This window comes from Globicephala melas, chromosome 11 (genome assembly GCF_963455315.2).
Source record: "Globicephala melas chromosome 11, mGloMel1.2, whole genome shotgun sequence".
Taxonomy (NCBI): Eukaryota; Metazoa; Chordata; class Mammalia; order Artiodactyla; family Delphinidae; genus Globicephala; species Globicephala melas.
Genome location: NC_083324.2, coordinates 3549811 through 3569018, shown reverse-complemented (window position 1 = coordinate 3569018; position 19208 = coordinate 3549811). Strand labels below are relative to the sequence as shown.

The 19208-nt window shown below is 54.6% G+C and overlaps 1 protein-coding gene across 2 annotated transcripts in view; it reads right to left on the bottom strand.

Moving 5' to 3' along the window:
* SLC6A6 (solute carrier family 6 member 6) overlaps positions 1-19208 on the bottom strand; it is a 265923-nt gene that overhangs the window by 29212 nt on the left and 217503 nt on the right. Inside the window, exons 9-11 of one of the 2 annotated variants that reach the window (XM_030849523.3) lie at positions 11593-11835; positions 9522-9656; positions 8219-8453 (exon numbers count right to left, since the gene is read on the bottom strand). In XM_030849523.3, the coding sequence (XP_030705383.1) occupies positions 8219-8453; positions 9522-9656; positions 11593-11821 (599 nt within the window). In that variant the 5' untranslated portion in view covers positions 11822-11835. The remainder of the gene's footprint in view (positions 1-8218; positions 8454-9521; positions 9657-11592; positions 11836-19208) is intronic. The other variant, XM_060307281.1, reaches the window with a different exon arrangement.

The window sequence follows — 19208 nt, the reverse complement described above, 5'->3', positions numbered from 1 at the left end:
TCCTCTTTTGTAAAACACGAATACTAGCTCCTGCCCCCAGACCATCCCCAGCTCTCAGTTAGTCTGTGGGATGACCCCCACGGTCAGGGCTCGGAAGGCCCACTGGCCCAGGACACTATCTCATTGCTTTTTCCTTTTTTCCCAAAGAAGCTTCAACACAAGGACCTTGAATAAATCCAAGATTCCCACCTCAACTGGCATTCAAGTGAGGCCTTTCTTCTGGTCACACCGACATCAAGGGGCTCCATCAACGAGCTTTTCTAATTTACCTCATCTGGTCCAAGGATTAGAAGTCACTTGCCCCATTTTACAGATGGGGAAAACTGAGGTTTGGAGAACCAATCATCCACGGACACACAGCCACCAGGTGGCAGAACTGCCACCCTACACCCGGGCTGTCTTGATTCCCAACGCCAGTGTTCTCTGGACTCCACTACCTTGCCCCTCTGGTTAAGAGAGAAAACAGAGGCTAAACTTTGAAAAGAATCTCTCCAGGCCTTGCTTCAACAGGGGTCACTGGAGCCTCAGGGCAGGGGGCATCCTCACAAGGCAGGCTGTGGGCCAACCGTGTCCCGGCTGGGGCCCTGCCAAGCACGTGGGTTTGGCGGCTACAGCAGCTTTAGAACAAAAAGCCCTTCCCTGTGCAGCCTCCAGAGCTCGGCGCCTTCAATGAAAGCCCAGGGCCTGCTGGGCAGCAGCCAAGGACTCCTTGTGAATGGGCTGCGTCGGGTAGGCACCGCTCCACCGCCAGGCACACCATCCCCGTGCTTCCAGGGAGGCTTCCCATGATGCTCCGGACGACCAGCGTCCTTCTGTCTCCCAGGCCGCCCTCTCACACTGGACGTCGCCCTCAGGTGAGAGTCTGTCTTGCCTACCAGACTCTAGACACACCACGGCAGGCACACAGCAGGGGCTCAGCCAATGCCGAGGGGGTGCCCAGTCACAAGACGGCCTTTCCTTTTCTCCTTTAGGGCAAGTTGGCCAAGAGCTTGAAACCCCAGAGCCCCAATTCTGACCACACCCAGCCCGCGCCAGGTCACTGGTGCCCTTCTGCGTTCTCCCACCACCGTGCTGGGCAAACCTGTGGTGCCCACTATGGACGGGAGGCTGCCACACGGCCTTGCTCTGGGCAGCTGACCAGCCACGGAGGCCACAAGAGGGAAACTGAGTCACGCACTTGCTTTTCCACTGCTGGTGGCAGTCCCCTTTGCGGTGCCCTCCTGCGACAGTTTAAGGCACGTTTTCTGTGACCCGGGGGTTGTATCCTAAGACTCTCCTACAGTTACATCTGCAGGTGTGGCCAACGACAGGGTCCACCCCCAGCGATTCATCTCCACTCTGTCGGAGGGAGCAAATGACTGGAAACCATCCAGATGGCCATGGGTCGGGGCCCAGCAGGCACTGAGCAGGCTCCTGGCGAAATGTTGCGCAGCCCTTAAGACCTCGGGACTCTCCCTGTGTGCTGATAAGGGGTGACGTCCCAGGGGCGAGATAAGTGAACAGAGAACAGTGCTGAGGCTGCCTCACTGTGCGGAAGGCGGGCACACGTGCTCAGATTCGCAGACTCTGGCGGACACACAAGACAATGGTGCAGTCGCTGCCCCGGGGGATGCAGGGGCGGGGGTGGTGCGGGGACTCACTTGGCAGTGAATATGTTTTTTAAACTATTTGAATGTTTTCAACGTGCTCATATCACCTTTATAAAAATTACTTTAAATTCTTAAAAATGCTTGCATGGGGCCATGCAGACATTCTAGGAATGGAGTGAACTTGTCTCATCAAACAGCAGTTGTCGTAACAGAGCCCACGGTAGGCTCGGGGCCAAAGTAACCGACATCCTTTCCAAAGTCATCTCAGGGATAGCCGAGGAGGCCGGAGACTGTGTGAGTCCATCTGAACCCTTTCTTGAAGGGACCCAGTTTGAAGGACCCTTCCCTGTCGGGCCCGCACAGGCTCAGCCACGAGGCACAGACCAGGATCTGTTGACCCTTCTCCCTCTGGTGCATGGGAGTGCTCAGTACTCTGTAGAGTACTGTGCCCCAGAGGGACTGCCATGGTGCACTGCCCCTCACCAATGCCTCCTAACCTCGCCTGGAGGCTGCACAAGTTACCCCAAATCTGGCCACATCGCCCCAACATTGCCACCACCCCTGTCCAGGCCCCATTGCTCCCCAGGGCTGTTTCAGCAGCCTCCTCACTGGTCTTCCTGCCCCCACTCTCACCCCCAGTCTGTTCTGATTAAGACAGAATCTGGCAATACCCAAGTCAGGTGACACCCCACTTCTGCTCCACAACCCCCATGGCTCCCACCTACCTGCCCCATTCCTTTTTGCCTCCCTGAATAAGGTGACCAAATACTCTATCATTCAGACCCAGACATCTTAAAGAGCGAGGGTGGTGCCTATTAATAAGAGGCTGGGACCATAGGCATAAATGGGACCTGTCCAGGACAAGCTCCGTGTGTAGCGGTCCCATTTCAATGCTCATCCTCGTGGCCCCTTCCCCTCCTCCTTTAGCCACACTGGCTTCTGGAATGTTTCCTGAACAGGTCCAGCACGCTCCTGCCTCAGGACCTTTGAACTGGCTCTTCCCTTGGCCACTCATTACATGACATGCCACCCCACCACCTTCAGGTCTCTGTTCAAATGCCACTTCACCAGGGCAGCCTTTCCTGGCCACCCACTGTAAAAAGCATCCCTGGTCACTCTCCTTCCCCAGCCCTGGCTTTATTTTACATCACTTATCATCGCTTGTATATTACAATTTTACTTGTATCATCTGTTTAATGTCTGTCTGTCCTACTAGAATGTCATCTCCATGGAGGCAGGACCTGTGTCTCTCTTGACCACTGCTGGATTCAGAACAGTGCCTGGCACACAGTGAATGCTCAACAGACATTAGTTGAGTAAATTAATTATATCCATTTGGTTGATGGGGAAACTGAGGCTCAGAGAGGTGCAGTAATTCATCTGAAATTACCCAGATTAAAAAAAAAAAAAAATCAACCCTAGGCCTGGTTCCTTTTTCTGATCCCACCCTGGGGAGCAGCCACCCATGCACTGGGTACCATGCTTCCCTTCGACAGGGGCCCCAGCATCCCAGGCTTCCCTGCATCTCTCATACAGACAGGAGGAGACCTAGAGGTGAGCTGCATTCTTGTCCAAGAATAGTAATGATTCATTCCAGGGTGGGATCCAAAAAAGAATCGCCTGGACGTCTGTTTTGAGTCGGCCGCCCCGCTGCCGTCCAGCCGGCACTCAGAGATGTAAATACGTCCTCCGAGTGGGCCAAATCGTTTCCTTTTGACTGCCGGCCAGCCATTTATTGGCGATGGCTCTTCCCTGGAGACTGGCGGAGGCAACAATTATAAAAGAGCCCATCCGCCCCAAGCATGGGGCCGCACAGGGCTCTCTCCGCCGTCTCTCCCTTCCGATAGCTGCAGGGGAAGATTGGCTGAGCAGGGCTTGTTTGCAAATATGACTCATTTCTTTGATTCTAATAAAGTCTAATGATATGTGCTGAGCTCCCAGGGGGCTCTGGAGGAACCGGGGAGGAAGGCATGGCTCCAGGATGATGGAGGGCATTTAGCCAGATCTGGCCCCACCCGTCTTCCAGGGCTGGGGGCGAAGCAGGACCCTCGGGACTGAGGTGACCTCAGAGCAGGGGCGAGCAAGGATGAGGCTGACTGGGGGCAGAAGCTCTGCTTCCCCCTCACAGAGCGATTCAGAGTTAAATTATAAAGCCAGTGTGAAATGACTGTCTCAGGGGCCCAGGTGGCTTTCAAGGGAGAAGGCCATCTCACCAGCTCCCGCTGATAGTGCTTTAGTGCTGCAGACGGGGTAGGCGTGGGGACCCAGGCCAAGAGAAGACCCCATGCGTAACCTGACAGTGGGGTCACACACACATGGCACAATGTTACCTGTGACCGTGGACTTGCCCTGGACTTATGGCCGGTGGGGACACAGACCCTGGAGGTGGCGTCCAGTACTGGAGACCAGGGCTGAGCTCTCTGCTATGTGTAGCTGCCTGTGTAACCTTGGGTAAGTCACTTAACCATTCTGGTCCTCAGCGTTCCACCTAATAAGCCACGCCCAGAGGCTCCATCGTCAGCATACCGCTTGTTCTAGCTCTTTAACACTGAGCCAGGCTGTGAGGTGTTAGGACCACGCTACCTCTGAGCTCTGGAGAGGTGGTGACTGCACGGAGGCCAAGCAGCAGGGACCCCGGGCCAGAGTCACTGTCCCTGCTCTGGGAGACAGGAGCATGGCCCGTGGCTCTCCAGCAGCTCCTCTTGTAAAACCAGAGCGGGCAGAGGGGCTGGTAGGGATGGTCGACCAGGGCCTTTCCTGTCCAGAGCCAGGAGGAAGGCTTAGCTCTGTGGTGTCTTGTTATCTGGAACCCCAGGTAGCTCCCGAGCACTGTCAGGCCTCTTTTGCCGAAAGAAGGGCCAGCTCAGGGGCCCGCGTGTCTGGTGCAGATGAGAGAGGTGAAGCCAGTGATGGCCGGGGCTGGGCTTTGGCTCGAGGGGCCCGGAGACCAGCCTGGAGAGGATGCTTACTGCTCAGCAGCCCAGTGGGTACCGGCCAGCGACACCTCAGTCAATTCCCAGCAATTCTCCCTCAGTGGAGATCCCAGAGTTAGTCACTGCTGGGCTGCTGGCTATTTTCAGGAGAAATCATATAAGCTAAGTGTCACCTTAAAGGGAACCCACATACTGAGGGCTGAGCCCTCTGAGGCTCTGTATACAGTAGGCACTTAATATATGTCCCAGCCTCCCTCTCACCAGTGTGTTCCTTGAGTAAGTCTAGAAAACACAAATTCAATCCCATGACTCCCCTTCCCTCCTCCTTAGCTTCCGTGGCTCCCCCTCTTAGAGAACAAAGCCCAAATTTATCTGCCTAACATCCAAGGCCTCCACCCTTCTCCCTGGCCCCATGTGTCCTATCCTCCGGCCAAACCAATGACTCACTGCTACTCATGTGTTTTACGAACGCTGAGCCTCAGCATGGCTGTTCCTTCTGTCCAGGATGTCTTTCCCTCTCTCTTTTCCAGCCTAGTGACCTCCTACTCATCCCCCAAAGCCCAGCGCACATGGCCCCTCCATTTGCAGATTGGGAAATGAGGCCAGAAGGGTAGTGACTTGTTGCTCCAAGCTACACAGCCAGGTGGATGCAAACATGGAATGAATAAGAATCAGCACTCAGTGAGCACTTACTCAGTGCTGAAACACTCACTTAATCCTCCCTGGCTGGGCAAGATGATGATCATGGAAAAAGCCACGAGAGGGTTCTAAGCCGAGAAATGACGTGTTTGGATTCACAGCTGACTGCAGAGATGCAAAGGTAAGGTGGAGAGAGCAATAAGAGGCCATGCTGGGTCCGGGAGAGGGATGAGGGGGTCCTGTGGGGGAAGGGCGGCAGTGCAAGTGGGGAGGGGGGCTAGGCTCTGGATATGCTTTAAACGGAGAGCCAAGAGGACGGGCGAATTGGATGTGGGGTTTGAGGCAGAAAGGAGTTTGGGATGATTCTTAGATATGTTCCCTACTTAAAGGGCCTCTGCAAAGATGGGACGAAATGACAGGGGCAAGTCCCTGGGACGATGCTCACGGGAGTCAGTTATTCCACACGAGTTCTCGTTCCCTCCCCCTCTTTCATGCCCAAGAGAAGGGAAGGCCCTTGAAGGCAGGTGGCCTCAGCCTCTCCACTCTCACGGGTGGCAGGAAGGTCCTCTCCTCTCCTCTGTGGACCCCAGTCCTCCCTAGGCTTCTAAAGAGGGAAGGTTATGCGTGAATGTTCAGGTGGGCTCACAGAACCCTGCCGGGGCCCAGGGGAGGGTGCGAAGGCTAGAGCGGGAGGGGCGGCCAGGCGGGCGGCCGACATTCTCTGGACTGGGCGAGTCTATGTGGACCATGTGAGGATTGGGAAGGTGACTGCAGGACCAGGATGTTTCCAAAGATAAATCCTGTCAATGTCTTCTGGCTCAGGAAAGGGAGCTCGGGCACTCAGAACGGGGGTTCTGGAAGGCAGGAGGCCTAGAACCCCCCAGGAGGGCCCAGGCTGGGGGACAGGCAGGAGAGGAGGCACAGGTATGGACCTCCCGGCTCACGTGAGCTCCTTCCCAAGAGCCCTCGGGCCTGAGATACAGGGCACAGCCCCTTTGTAATAGCGGGACCATACGGGCACCTGAGAATGGGCCATTCTTAGTCCCTCTGAAGTTGAGTTTCAAATGTCCCCAGGGGGCAGTTTTATCCACAATGAGGACACTAAATTAGGAGTAATGGCCCACATTTATCAAGCAGGCTCTCAGGGCTGGCCATACATGAACTTGTTCCATTAGGGCGGCCCTACAACCCTAGGAGGGCAGGGTTATGATCTCCCCAAGTATAGCTGAGGACCCTGAGGCCCAGAGAGGAAAAGGCACCTGCCTGAGTTAGAAATGGCAGAACAAGGGTTTCAACCCAGGTAGCCAAACCATGCCTGAGGCAACGAGGCCCCGGTGGGCACCTGAGTAGCCGGGCGAGTGCCAGGGCCCTAGGTGGTCAGGCTGTGCCAGGCACGGCAAAGAACGGACAGGGCTGTGGTCTCGGGCCCCATTCAAGTGAGAAGAATGAAGTACCTGCATTTCTTTGTCTATAAACTCAGCTGTCCAGAGGGTGGGGAGCAAGGGGGGGGGATGTGTCTGTAATGGTTTTTGTCTGCAAGAGGGAAATATGTCCATGGAAAAGAGCCCCAGTTCCAGGAGCCCGGGTACTCGTGAGCACATACTGAAGGCCCGCGTGTCAGGAGACGGACGTGGACCACCTGGGTGAGGCCGACTGGACCTTTCTGGCCTAAGATTCCCCAGCCCTGGTCCTAACGCTTGGCTGGGACCAGCCAGCAGTGAACTCCCTCTTCTGTGGGCCTGCTCCTGGGCCAGGTTCTAAGAGGGGGAGAGACACCTTGAAGCAGCAAATCCACACACAAAAGAGAGGGAGTCTCATCTTGCGATCATGAGGGGCCGCCCCCTTCCTTAACACCGTCCCCTGCCCCTGGCTCTCAACCCCACGCAAGGCCTCACCTGTTATTTCCAGGATCGAAGGGACTACTGAGCAGTCAATTTAATAGCTCATGGAGAGCAGGAAAAGCAATGCACTAATACATTTTTGATTCATCTCCAAGCACTGTGTTAGAAGGACTTCCCGGTATGTCAGCTAAGAGCTACCCAAACTTCAGGCCTCCATGTCCTGCCTTTCTGATGTTCGGTCCATGCGTATACTTCAGCAGTTACTGACTCTATTGTGGAAAACTGCAAAAATGCCCACAATTCTCCATTCCTCTCATAAGGAGACAGAGCCTATTTTCCCACCTCTTGAGTCTGAGTCTTGTGGTTGTTTTTGGCCAAGGAGACATGAACAAAAATGGTGCAAACAGAGGCTTGAAAAGTGCTCCTGCACTGGGACTTCCCCATCTGTTGTTTTTGGAATGCTGAGCCACCCAGGAACAAGCCCAGGCTAGCCTGCAGGGTAATGAGACCATAGGGACCAGTTGCCTGTGGCACCCCAGCCAATAGCCAGCCAACTTCCAGAAGAGCTACCCTGGTGCCCTACAGCTGACCTACTAGCGAGGAAACCCAGCGAAGACCAGAACTGCCCAGCCAAGCTCAGCCCAAACTGCCAAACAGCAGAGCCGTGAGCCAAGTAAAATAAATGGCTGCTTGAATGTGGGGATGGGTGTTACCCGGCAAATGCTAACTGAACATATTTTTCACGCTAGCTACTCACCTCTTGACTTGAGTAACTACTTCAGCTTCATATATGCATTTTTCTCTGTGCAAAAACAGGTTTGATGTGCTAACTATATTTTTTCTAAAATACATTAAGAAAACTATATCATTTTCAGACAACATAAGAACATATACCTGCCTTTGGGAAACAATCCTCACAGAGATCCCATGGGTGTAGGAACGATTCATTCCCCTCATTTGACAGTTAAAGAAACTGAGGCTCAGAAAGGGGCAGTGACTTGCTGGAGGTCAAACAGCCAGTAAAATGGCAGAACTGAGGTTCGAGTCCAGGCCTGTCTGAGACCAAAGGCATGGATTTATCTCCAGATCTGTACCCCTCCTTCCGCCCACCCCGCCCCAAGAGAGTGGCTCCCACATCCCTGGGGAGAAGACGAGGGAGTGGGCTGTCCACTGCCTCCTCCCCTGCCCCCTCCGTCCTCCGCGAGGCCAGCCTTACTCCCAGAACTCGGTGACGGGGGAGGTGAAGTTGGTGGTGCTGAGGGAGATCCACAGGCTCTTGTTCCTGCGCAAGGTGTCTTCCAAGCACTGGGGCGTGTTCCAGCTGTGGTTGCAGTTTGCCCAGGGGAGCTCCGACTGGAAGGACTGGAACAGGTAGTACGTGGCCCAGGCCAGGATGATGATGTAGTATATGTTCAGGAGGGACACAATCACAATGGAGGCATAGCCAATGCCTGCAAGTGTGATAAGCGAGACGAGCATCAGAGGGAGGCCAGACCCACCACAGCCACACCCTCAACCAGAAAACCCTGGAACCTGCAGGCCTGGGGCCAGAAGGGGCCCTTCAACAGGGACCAGCAAATATCTGTAGGATGAATGGATGACTGGATGGAGGGATAGGTAAAGGAATGGGTGCTTAGATAAATCAGATAGTTGGATGAATCGAAGGATGTATGAAAGAGGGATAGATGGATGGATGGACGGATGGACGGTTAGATGGATGCATAGATGAATGGATGGATGTTGGAATGATGGATATTCACTTGGTTGGATGGATGTATGGATGGTGGTTGAAGGGAAGGTTAGGTAGGTGAACGGACGGATGAACGAGTGGATGGGTAGATGGAGGATGGTTGGATGGATAGATGGATTGCCTAACTATTGACTAGTTTAATGAAAGAAAGGTTTAATGGATAGATGGATGGGTAGATTTACACGGATGACTGAGTGAACAGACTCACACATTCTCCCACCCCTGCCAATTATAATCATGACAGTATTATCTTATGAGGGCATACTAGGAACTAGGCACAGGACTAAATGTTATAATAATAATAAAGCTACCACTGGTTTGGGGCTTACTATGTGTACAAAGCACTTTTACATGGCTATGTCGTTTTGTCTTCATAGCAATCCTTGAAGTAAGCATATTATTTCCATGTTACAGTTGTGGAAACTGAGGCACAAAGAGATTAAGTGACTTTCCCAAAGTCACGAGAATTAGCAAAACGAGGAATTGGGACTTGAAGCCAGACAGAACGGTTCCTGAAAGGCTTCTCTTCTACCCTCTGCTGCTTAGAAGCTACTGGCTCCCTTATCCTTTAACAACCCAGAGAGGCGGGAACAGCAGTGTGGAACGAGCAGCAGCATCACGTGTACAAGGTGCTGGCGTGACCTGCGTCAGGCACGGTGCCACGCGGCCTGCATGAGGCTCCATTGTACCTGGCAAACAGTAGGTGTTCAATAAAAATTTGCTGAACCGATGAACACCAGGCCCCAGGTGACCTTTGTCCCACACTCACCGGCAAACAAGGGGCAGATCTTTTCCCAGCAGGTGATGCCCCCTTCAGAGGTGTACTGGCCTATGATTACCTCCAGGAAAAACACAGGCAGGCCGCCCCCAAACAGGAAAATGAAATATGGTATGAGAAATGCACCTGCAGAGAGAGAAGAGTGGGGTGAGGCTCAGGCGGCGGCTGTCACGGGGCCGAGGCTGTAGGTCTCCTTCCCAAGCCCTCCCGGCCAATGGAATCAGAGGGCATGGGTGAGGGACATGAGGGTAAAGGCCAAACTCCTGGACCTGGCTGAAACCTCTCCGGGTCCTGCCCACCTGTCCAGCCGGTATCACCCTTCCTGGGTGTCCTCTTGCCTTCTGCAAATCTACCAGGTGCTTGAAGTCCCTGAGCCTTTGTTTAAGCTGCGGTGCCTGCCCACCTGCCTGCCTTCCCCACATCCGTCCACCCGAAGAAGGAATGCTCAGCCCTTAACACCCGTTTCAAACGGGCCTCGTTGACGCCTTCAGCTAGCCTTCCCCGGCCCCCAGGGCAGGAAGCTGAGAAGAACTTGTTAGGAAGGGTGATGGGAAGCGAGAGGTGGGCCTCTCCAGCCGGGGGTGGGAGCCAGGGGACGAGGGAGGGGCAAAGAATTGGGCAAGGGTTCCTACCTGGTGTCCACTAATGGCTTCAGCGGGTCCATAAACCCTTTGAAACTGTGGGCAACTTGGGTCTATGTGTATGTACTTTGTTCTGGGGAGCGTGTAGGGTACTCATCAGAGTCCCAGAGGCACCTGAGACCTACAAAAGGTTAAGTAATCAGGCTCGAAGGCAGAATTTCCCGAAAGGTGGTTCTCCTGACGGGAGCAGCTCGCGCATGCCCGGCTCTGCCGGAGCGCCAGCCCTTGGCCATGGGCCGCCACGAGGAGCTGGGAGTGAGTTCTTACTACCAGTTCTTACTGTGTCAGCAAGAATGTCTCCATCGTGTCTGACCAACTTGAACTTCTCCAACAGGAGAGGATTCTAGCTCAGAGCCTTCAACAGGTAAAAAAACAAAACCCAAAAAACTCAGACCAACCAACTAACCAGCTGACCAAACAGAGAATGTACACTTAAAAAACACCTTCACCTAAGTGAAGGGGTCTAAAGGGACAAACTTCCAGTTATAAGATAAATTGGTCCTGGGCGTGTCATGTATAGCATCGTGATTCCAGTAACAAACAACATACTGGACTACGCACTTGAAAGTTGCTAAGGGACTTCCTGGCGGTCCAGTGGTTGAGACTCCATACTCCCAACGCAGGGGGCACGGGTTTGATCCCTGGTCAGGGAACTAAGATTCCGCATGCCGCACGGCGTGGCCAGAAAAAAACAAAACAAAAAATGGAAGCTGCTAAGACAGCAAAATCTTAACAGTTCTCATCACAAGAAAAAAAAAATCTGTAACTATGTGAGGTGATGGATGTTAACTAGACTTACTGTGGTGATCATTTCTCAATATAGACATAAATCATATTGTATCCCTTAAATTAAAACAGGGTTTTATGTCAATTCTATCTCAATAAAACTGGAAAAAAGTGAAAATTAAAAATTTTAAAAATCTTCACTGTATTTTTTTTTCCTGGATACCACCTTTCCATTACGGCAAATGATACTGGCTTTTTACATTTAAGGTGGGAAACCAAGCTTGCTTTTGAACTATATTTGGTTTAAGTTAGAAAAGCAAAGGTTTAAAAAGTTATAAAGTAAGGAAGGAAGAGTGGGGAGGTGCAGAGCTGTGAGGGAATTTACAAAGGGGGCGTGTGAATATCTGAGGCTTGGGAGACTCCGGCCTGGCCTCATGGCACTCTTCAGAGATGGTAAACTGGAGGATCAGAGAGGGTGAGGGATCTGCTCAAGGTAACACAGTAAGACCCTGACAGAACACCACCTGATTCCTAGTCATGCTCATCTCCTGCTTCTGAGGAGTGGGCTGGGGGCTAAGCAGGCTGACCCGGGGGAGGTGAAGGTGGGAGCCTGGAAAGCCAGGCATGGGGAGGCCACCCGCGCTCTGGCTCAACCCTTCTCCTCCAATGCCACTCTCTGCCCAGCCCAGGCTCACCTCCACCGTTTTTGTAGCAGAGGTACGGGAAGCGCCAGACGTTACCCAAGCCGACGAAGCCGCCAGCCACGGACAGCACAAAGTCAATCTTGCTGGCCCACTTCTCCCTCTGCGGGGGCTTCCCCTCAGCCTCATCCTCAGGCCGTGTGCCTGGGCTCTTCCCTGGGGATGGCTTCAGGATATCCTTGTGGAAGTCTTTGAGACACTGCAGCTTCTCCTTGGTGGCCATGTTCTCCTCGCTTTCTGTGGGGGACAGAACAGAGTGCAACGTGCGTCGGTAAGGGACACCCTGTTTGTCTTAACACAACCCGGCTGGCCGGCTCTGGCCTGCTGCCGCCTCGTCTGTCCACTCCTCTGACCTCCTAGGTGATTGGGGGACCTAGTGATCCAGGGACTGACAGGTGCCATTCCCAACAGAAGTAGCGGGGCCCACGCCCGGCATCCCCGAATGTCACACCGCACCCTCCACCTGCAGGGAGATAAGCATGAAGCCACCCAGCCCTGGCAGCATCTCTGCAGAATACAGCACCCTCCAGGCAGGTCTAGGGCAGCTTCCGAATAACAGCCTGCCTGCATTTTCTAGAAATGATCTCCAAATTTCAGATTTGCACAGAGAGCGACGCCTCCCATTTCACTCACAGCTCAGCACAGGACCTGGCCCACAGGAGGTGCTCGTTCCTCACTGTTTAAAGAATGGATAAACACAGACAAGTGAGGAATGGGGTTTCAGGCTGGAATGGAAACGATATTTGAAAACAGAGTTTCCATCACATACAGAAAATGGATGCTTATAAAATAGATTTGCAACTTATTAACCAGTCACATCTCTGCGGCATAAGAAATAAGGGATTTGCACTGGTCAGGATTATGGAAGAATGCGGGTTAATCCCCACGTGTCCAGCCCTCTCTCTCCATGCTCTGGCCTGCTCTGACCCCTGTATCATCCAGGGCCCTGGCCCTCTGACTACCCTGTGGGTTTCGCGAGGGGAGGCCCCAGGGGATATCAAATCTCTAAGCCCCCAGGAGCCGTTCACAGTCACCCTCAGCCCACCCCTGCTGGGACCCCATTTTGGAGGAGGTCGGCCACTGGCCAGCGCAGCGCCCCTGCTCTCTGTACTTCTTCAGGTCCCCGAGTCCTCGCCGGCCTGGCAGCTCGACCTTGAGGGCAAGAGCATCCCAAGTCCCAGCGCAGTGGGAGAGGGTGCTTTCTACCCCCACGTGGCAGAGGACCACGAGGACAGATAAGCCTTAGTTTCCCCACCTGCAGAATGAAAAGGATGATGGCAGAGGTGACCGACTCATAGCTAAGCAGCTCTGAACACAACCTGCTTGTTTTCGTGATCCAAATCAGTGGCCAACACTGAAATACCAGATTCCAGAGAAAAGGCGAGATTTCTAGGTTTTCTTACAAAATTGGAAGGTGGGCCACGTTGGGTTCACGATCCCTACAGTGACCTCCAGCTGGACCAGAGGCGGCCATCACCCCGGCTCACTGGACCTGTCCAGGGGCGTCTGAGTCCTCCCGTCACAGTGGCACTAGCTGAAAATCCCTTCCTTGCTTCCTTGTTAGCGGTCTCCTCCACAACTAGAACAGAGGCTCCGTGGCACAGGGACCTGCCTTGTCCACGGCTCGGTGCCCCGAGCTGGCGCACAGTAGGTCGTCAGGCAAGGACTGCTGGGTAGATGGTTCCCAGAGTGTGTCTGCAAGCAGCTGGGGCCAAGTACCAGCCCCAGCTCTGCCGCTTCCCAGCCCCATGACACTGGCAGGTCCTCGGCGTGTGGCCCAGAGGCACTGGGGCAGGGCAGGGCGAGGGCTGCCAAGGGGACGCGCTGGCCTGGCCCCAGCAGTGGGCCCTCCAGGGCCGTGCTCTGAGGAGAAGAGGCACGCAGCACAACAGAACCCCCGTTCCCCCACGCCTCCTTCCTCTCCTGGCTGGGGGTGGGGGACCCCGATTGTTTCGCTATCTGGCGGTGAGCAGACCAAGAAAAGGCTTCCTGGAGCCGCCGGGCGGCTCACTGGGCCTTCCTCTGTCTCCCGGCGACGGCATCCGCAGGCCTTTCTTTGCCCGCTCCCTCGGGGCGACGCGGGGTTCTGCCGAGCGCACGGCTGCTGTAAAAATAGCCCGGGCGGCCAGCATTGTTCCAGCGCTGATCCGTGCAGCCCCCGATAGTTATCTGAGCAGCCCATTGTGGGCCGGCTGGATGGGAGCATAATTGGAGGATGTGGGACTCCACTCCCTCCTAGTGGGGATGTTTTCCAGGGAATGACCCCTGAGCCTCCTCCAAGAAGGGCCGGTGCCGCCCTTCAGGGCCCTCCTTGGATCGCGGGGCCGGAAGGCACTTCACCAGGTCAGCCAGACGGAGGGGGGAGGTGTCCGGCTTCTGCTCACATGGGCTGGGGGCACTGGCGAAAGCTGCCCTGAGTCCTGGCTCTGCCCTCCGGGCCCCAGGCCCACTTGCCACTCTGGCCCTCAGAGAACCCTCTAGAAACATGAGGCAGGGAGCAGCGACAAGCTCCCTAAGACCCTTGGCTCCAGGTTCTGGTTCCATATAAGATGAGACCTCCGGCCCCCTTTTCCGCACTCAGGACCCCATCTTCCCGACGCCTGTACCTGAACCAGGATCGGGGGTGAGGCCTGTCATGTCCTGATGTTGTAGTGGTCTCCTCACTCCTCACTGCCAAGCTGTACCTGCAGATGTGTTCCTGCATCACTGCCACCTGTCCCACCTGTGGCTGCTGCCATCACAGGCTCACCTGGCCATTGAGAACACATAGCCTAGGGATGTCCATGGACTCGCCCAAGACTCACGCCTGGATGTGGTCTGACCCAGGTGCAGACACCCCAACTCCCTGTCAGGGGGGCTCCTTCCAAGCTCCTCTGGGGTGTCCGAGGAAGCCCCAGCAGCAAGATCCGTGGATTCCGCCTCCTGTACATTCCTGGCATCCACCCACTTCTCCATCACCATGGCAACTACCGGCTCCAGGCTTGACAGCCCTCCATGGGCATCCCCTGCAGCCTCCTCCTGGGTCTCCCTGCTGCTACTCTGCCCACCCCACCCCTACAATCTGTTCTCAAAACAGCAGCTGAAGGCAACTTACGAAGCAGACTCAGATCATAATGCCCTCCCACCGCAACCCTCCGTCACTCCCAGAAGAAAACACACGCGCCTCACCACAGCTACTGGGTCTCAGCACAGGCCCCTTCTCCTTGGGACACTGGTCCCACATTACCGCTTTAGTTCAGCCCACCCCTCAGGCTCGGGCTTCCCGCATGGCTGCTCTAGGCCCCCTGGTGGCAGCCTGGCCCCTGCAGGAATCAAAGGGTGAGACCCGGCCTAGAAGCTGAGAGCCACTTCCTGGCTGAGGGACCTCAGGCAAGTTACTCCACCCTCTGGCCCTCAGTGTTCTCCTGTGTAAAGAGGGATAACTGTGGCCGCCTCATAGGGATGTTACGAGGACTGAACGAGGGGGTGCCCATGGCAAGTGCTCCTGAACTAGTATCTGCCAGTACTACTCTGTTATTGCACTAATTATTCTGGGGTCCACACTGACCATGAGGTATGGAAGGCCTCAGTCCTACTCAGGGTGAGATCAGCAAGACCCAGAGAGGCCAAGTGACACTGCTGAGGTCACGAAGCTGGGAGTGACAGCGACCATGACGTTCTGGAACCCCCAGCTCCGCCTCTGTCCCTTGGCCAGTCCAGCCCGTCCAACTCTGCAGACCCCCAAGAGACTCACTAACTCTCTCTCGCCTGTCACACAGCAACATCGCGCCCCCAGTGCAGCTAGCACTTGGGAACGAGCCCCCTCCGAGGTGTCCCAGACGCTCGCTGCCTAGCAGGCCGCCGCTGAGCGCTGTTTTCCTTGGCGCCAGGCCCAGGGCTATTTTCTAGCAACCGTGATACATTATTCCCCATTTTAAGAGCTTCCTATTTGCTTATTACAGCTACAAGTGATTAGAATCGGCTCCAATACAGAGGTTCCACGACGAAGGCTCCCTTCTTGTCCAGCTGAAACTCCTACTCTGTTCCTGGGGTGGACATCACAGCCAGGGCCCGGTTCCGGTGCCTGAAGACCAACGTGCAGATCACCGGGTTGGCTTGTGACACATACTCAGACAGAGTCAACCTAGTGCCAGAGATGCCGTGGGTAGACAAGATGTTCCTTTGCTTCCTCCCAATGTAAAACTACCAAATTTTTGAGTACTTTAATTCTGTGCTGAGCTGTCTATACACAATTTTCTATGCACTCTTCAAACACCCTCGACACTGCAGACGGGATTTTTAGGACCGTCTTACGGATGGGGGGAGTTGAGGCTCAAGCAGGGAAGAGAGTGGCCTGGCTGAGGATACACAGGTGGGAAGGAGACTAGAGGCAGAATTCCCAGCTGGTCTGCCCAACGCTGAAAGCACTGGAGAGAAGGTTAGAGAGCAGCCTCTGCAGGGTTTGCAGACGGGGACACTGAGTTCAGAGGGAAAGGACTGCAGAGGTACAGAGCCAGCAGCAGGGCAGTGCTGGGGACCCCGGGGGCCCACGCACCAGCCATCTGGGTCTTGAAATTGAGATGCTACTGAGGCCCCTCCCCCACACCTGCCACCTCAGCCCAAGGCTTTGGGGGAACCAAGCCCAGAAGCTGGGGAGCTCTCTGCCTTGCCCTCCCCTGCAGAACTTGAACTTTCTCAAGTAAACAGCTTCCCATGTGGCTCTCTCCTGTCAAGAACAATGACTCAAGTCCCCTGTTGTCATTCAGGAGTCCCTACAGGGTTTTTAAATAAGAGGGCAGGTACTTCTGTTTCCTTTTTGGAATACTTTCCCCACCCCAAAAGGGCGTAGCCCACAGCTGGGCTATAGGATCAATCTCTGGGCCTGACATCTGGGGTTTGGCAAGCGACTCCCAGAATCCCCAAACTGGGGCAGGAGGACAGCTGGACGACAGATCCATTCATTTCACAGGTAGGGAGCCTGCAGCCCGCTGGGCCTGCTATGGAAACAAGCAAGCGGCTGGACCCCTTGTCTGCCCTTTCCAGAGCAGGGTCCCTCCTCCTCTCTCCTTTCCTTGTCCCCCGTCTCCACTCCAGACCCAGTGTTCTGGGCTCACAGAGGCCACAACTAAGCTGAGTGACCTGTCCAAGCAACAACCCTCTCTGTGCCTCAGTTTCCTCACTGGTTAAAAAAATGGGGGTAAAAATAAAACTCGCCTTATAGGGATCAACTAGGATGATGCCTGTAAAATATTGAGCACAGTGCCTGGCACATACAAGTGATTAATAAATATTAGCTGTTATTGAAGAAAACATCTGATCACACTGGGATATACTACATTATGTGGCAGGCATCGTATCCTGAGAAAGCAAGCTGCATTTGTTGGGCACTGGCTGCACGCACACTTATTCAGCACCGTGCTAAGCGCTTTGCAAGCATTTTCTCAATTAACCCTGTCCATGGGTGGCCATTACCATCTGCCTTCTGCTGACAAGGCCCAGAGTGGTGAAGTTACTTGCCCAGGGTCACAAAGCAAGCAAAAGGCCGCTGAAGCTTCGAAGGGCTCCCAGGGCTATTTCGGCCTCTCAATTCCATGTTCTCAACCACGCGGCTGTTTTGGATCACTTGCTCTAGATATGTCACAAAGTGAAATCAGGTCTGGCGCCTTTACGCCAGCTTCAAGCTACTGGGCTATGCTGAAAAATTAGGGAAGTAGGTGAAGGCAAACAGGGAAGTGAGGGGCCACATGACGGAGACAGACAGGGCAGGGCCTGGGGACCCGTGCGGCAGTCAGCGCCCAGGGCCACAGGGGTGGGCTGAGCAGGCCGATGGAACGCACTGACTGGGGCAGGACGGATGGAGCCATGGACCCGAGGCTTCCTCTAGCAAACAGGAGGAGTCTCTCCCAAACTTCTCTGATAGCCCTGGAGGGGCTCCTTCGAGCACTGCTCAGTAAGGAGGAGGGCCAGGATCAATTAGTAATGTCTGCCCCAGGCACGCTGCTTACATACAATCCTGGCCCTAGAGAGTATTTAACGGTTAAGCACCAAAGGGAAAAAAAAAAAACGTGTATTAAGAGCACTATTTCACTTCCTAGGGTAGCTGACTTTGAAAAGAAAGCAGGAATTAATTTTAAAAAAGGGTTTTTTATTCTTTTTCATGAAAAGGTACACCTTTAAAAGATTTGATCATTTGATTGAATCATTTGATCATTTGATTGACCTTCGATCAGAAGGTCTGTATCCTTCTGTCTTGGTTATCTATTCCTAACTCAGGCTAACTCAAGCATGACAAGCTCAAAGGCCTCCAGGGACCTGGCAGGCAAAGAATGGAGGCCAGTGGGGAAGGGCCTGCAGAATATGCCACGGGCAGCTCTCCTCAGCTCCAGCTACTGTGGTTGCCTTTGGGATCGAGGCCACTGAGGCCAGATCCTCCAATTTCTGGAGAGGTGTTGAAATCTGAGACGTATGTGCACATACAACTTCCAATTTCTACAACATCGTGTGGGCCAAACACCCAGTTTGTCCTCTTTGGTCAGACCATTGTCTCAGGTCACCCAAGGCAGTCGCAGCAAAGGGCAGGACAGGCTCGGCTGGAGATGCTGACCAGCCCAGCCTCCAAGGTCCGATGGCTCGCCCCAGTGAGGTCATCCAGGAAGCCTGGCATTGTTTTGCCAGGAACAAAGTCGAAACAATGAGCGACAATTCTGTGGTCCTAGTGAAAGTGAGTTCTGTTTGGGGAATTGTTTTCAGCACGGCAGCTCTGGGGACAGGGTCTGTTATCTCCTGGGCTCAGCGTCTGTGGGCAAGGCCCTCCCCTCCCCCCACGAAGGCTCATGTCTACCCCCATTCTGCTGAGAGCACCCTGCCTGGCTCAGGCTCGGCCTTCAACCTACAGGAGCGTTGACTTCGCCCCAAGCCTCACGGAGCCTTCCTTTTCACAGATCAGGAAGCTGAGGCTCAAAGAAGGGGAGGGTCTGGCTCAGGTCACACAGCCACCAGGCGAGGCCAAGATTTGCACCTAGATCCTGACTCCACGTGGTTGGTGACACCCCAGGGTAAGGTGGCCTCTGTACAGGGACCTAATAGAGCAGATTGTACTTCTTGATCTATGGTTCGCAGAGGAAAAAGTGGGTGAAGGTGGGCAGGTTTTCCAAAGAACTGGCCTCTAGGACAACGCCGGGGCGGGGGGCAGGATGTGGGCCCAATGTACAGCCTTCTCCTCTCTCCGGCACCAAACCTGCAGGCGGGCTGGGGGAGGAAGGCGCGAGCAGGCTGCTCTGTGGCCGGGTGGCCCGGGGATGGGCGGGCAGCAGGTGCAGGAAGGCCGGCGCTGCCCTCGAGGGGAACGCAAGCTGGGCACACAACACACCCAAAACAGAGGTGCCCCAGGCACTGGCCCAGTAGGCCACCGAGTCAGGGGACAGGGCAGTAGGTGAAGAGTCAGAAAACTGGGTCTGGTTCCAGTTCCAGTCCTGCAGGCCAAGCACTTCCCCTGTGCCTCTTGGATATTTGGGGATAAGACGGAGAGAGGGCAGCTCCGGCGAGCAGTGAGTACCGAATAAATATTTACTGAGAGCATCCTCTACTAGGTGCCAGGCCCTGCGGTAGGGACTGGGGACTCGGAGGTGAGC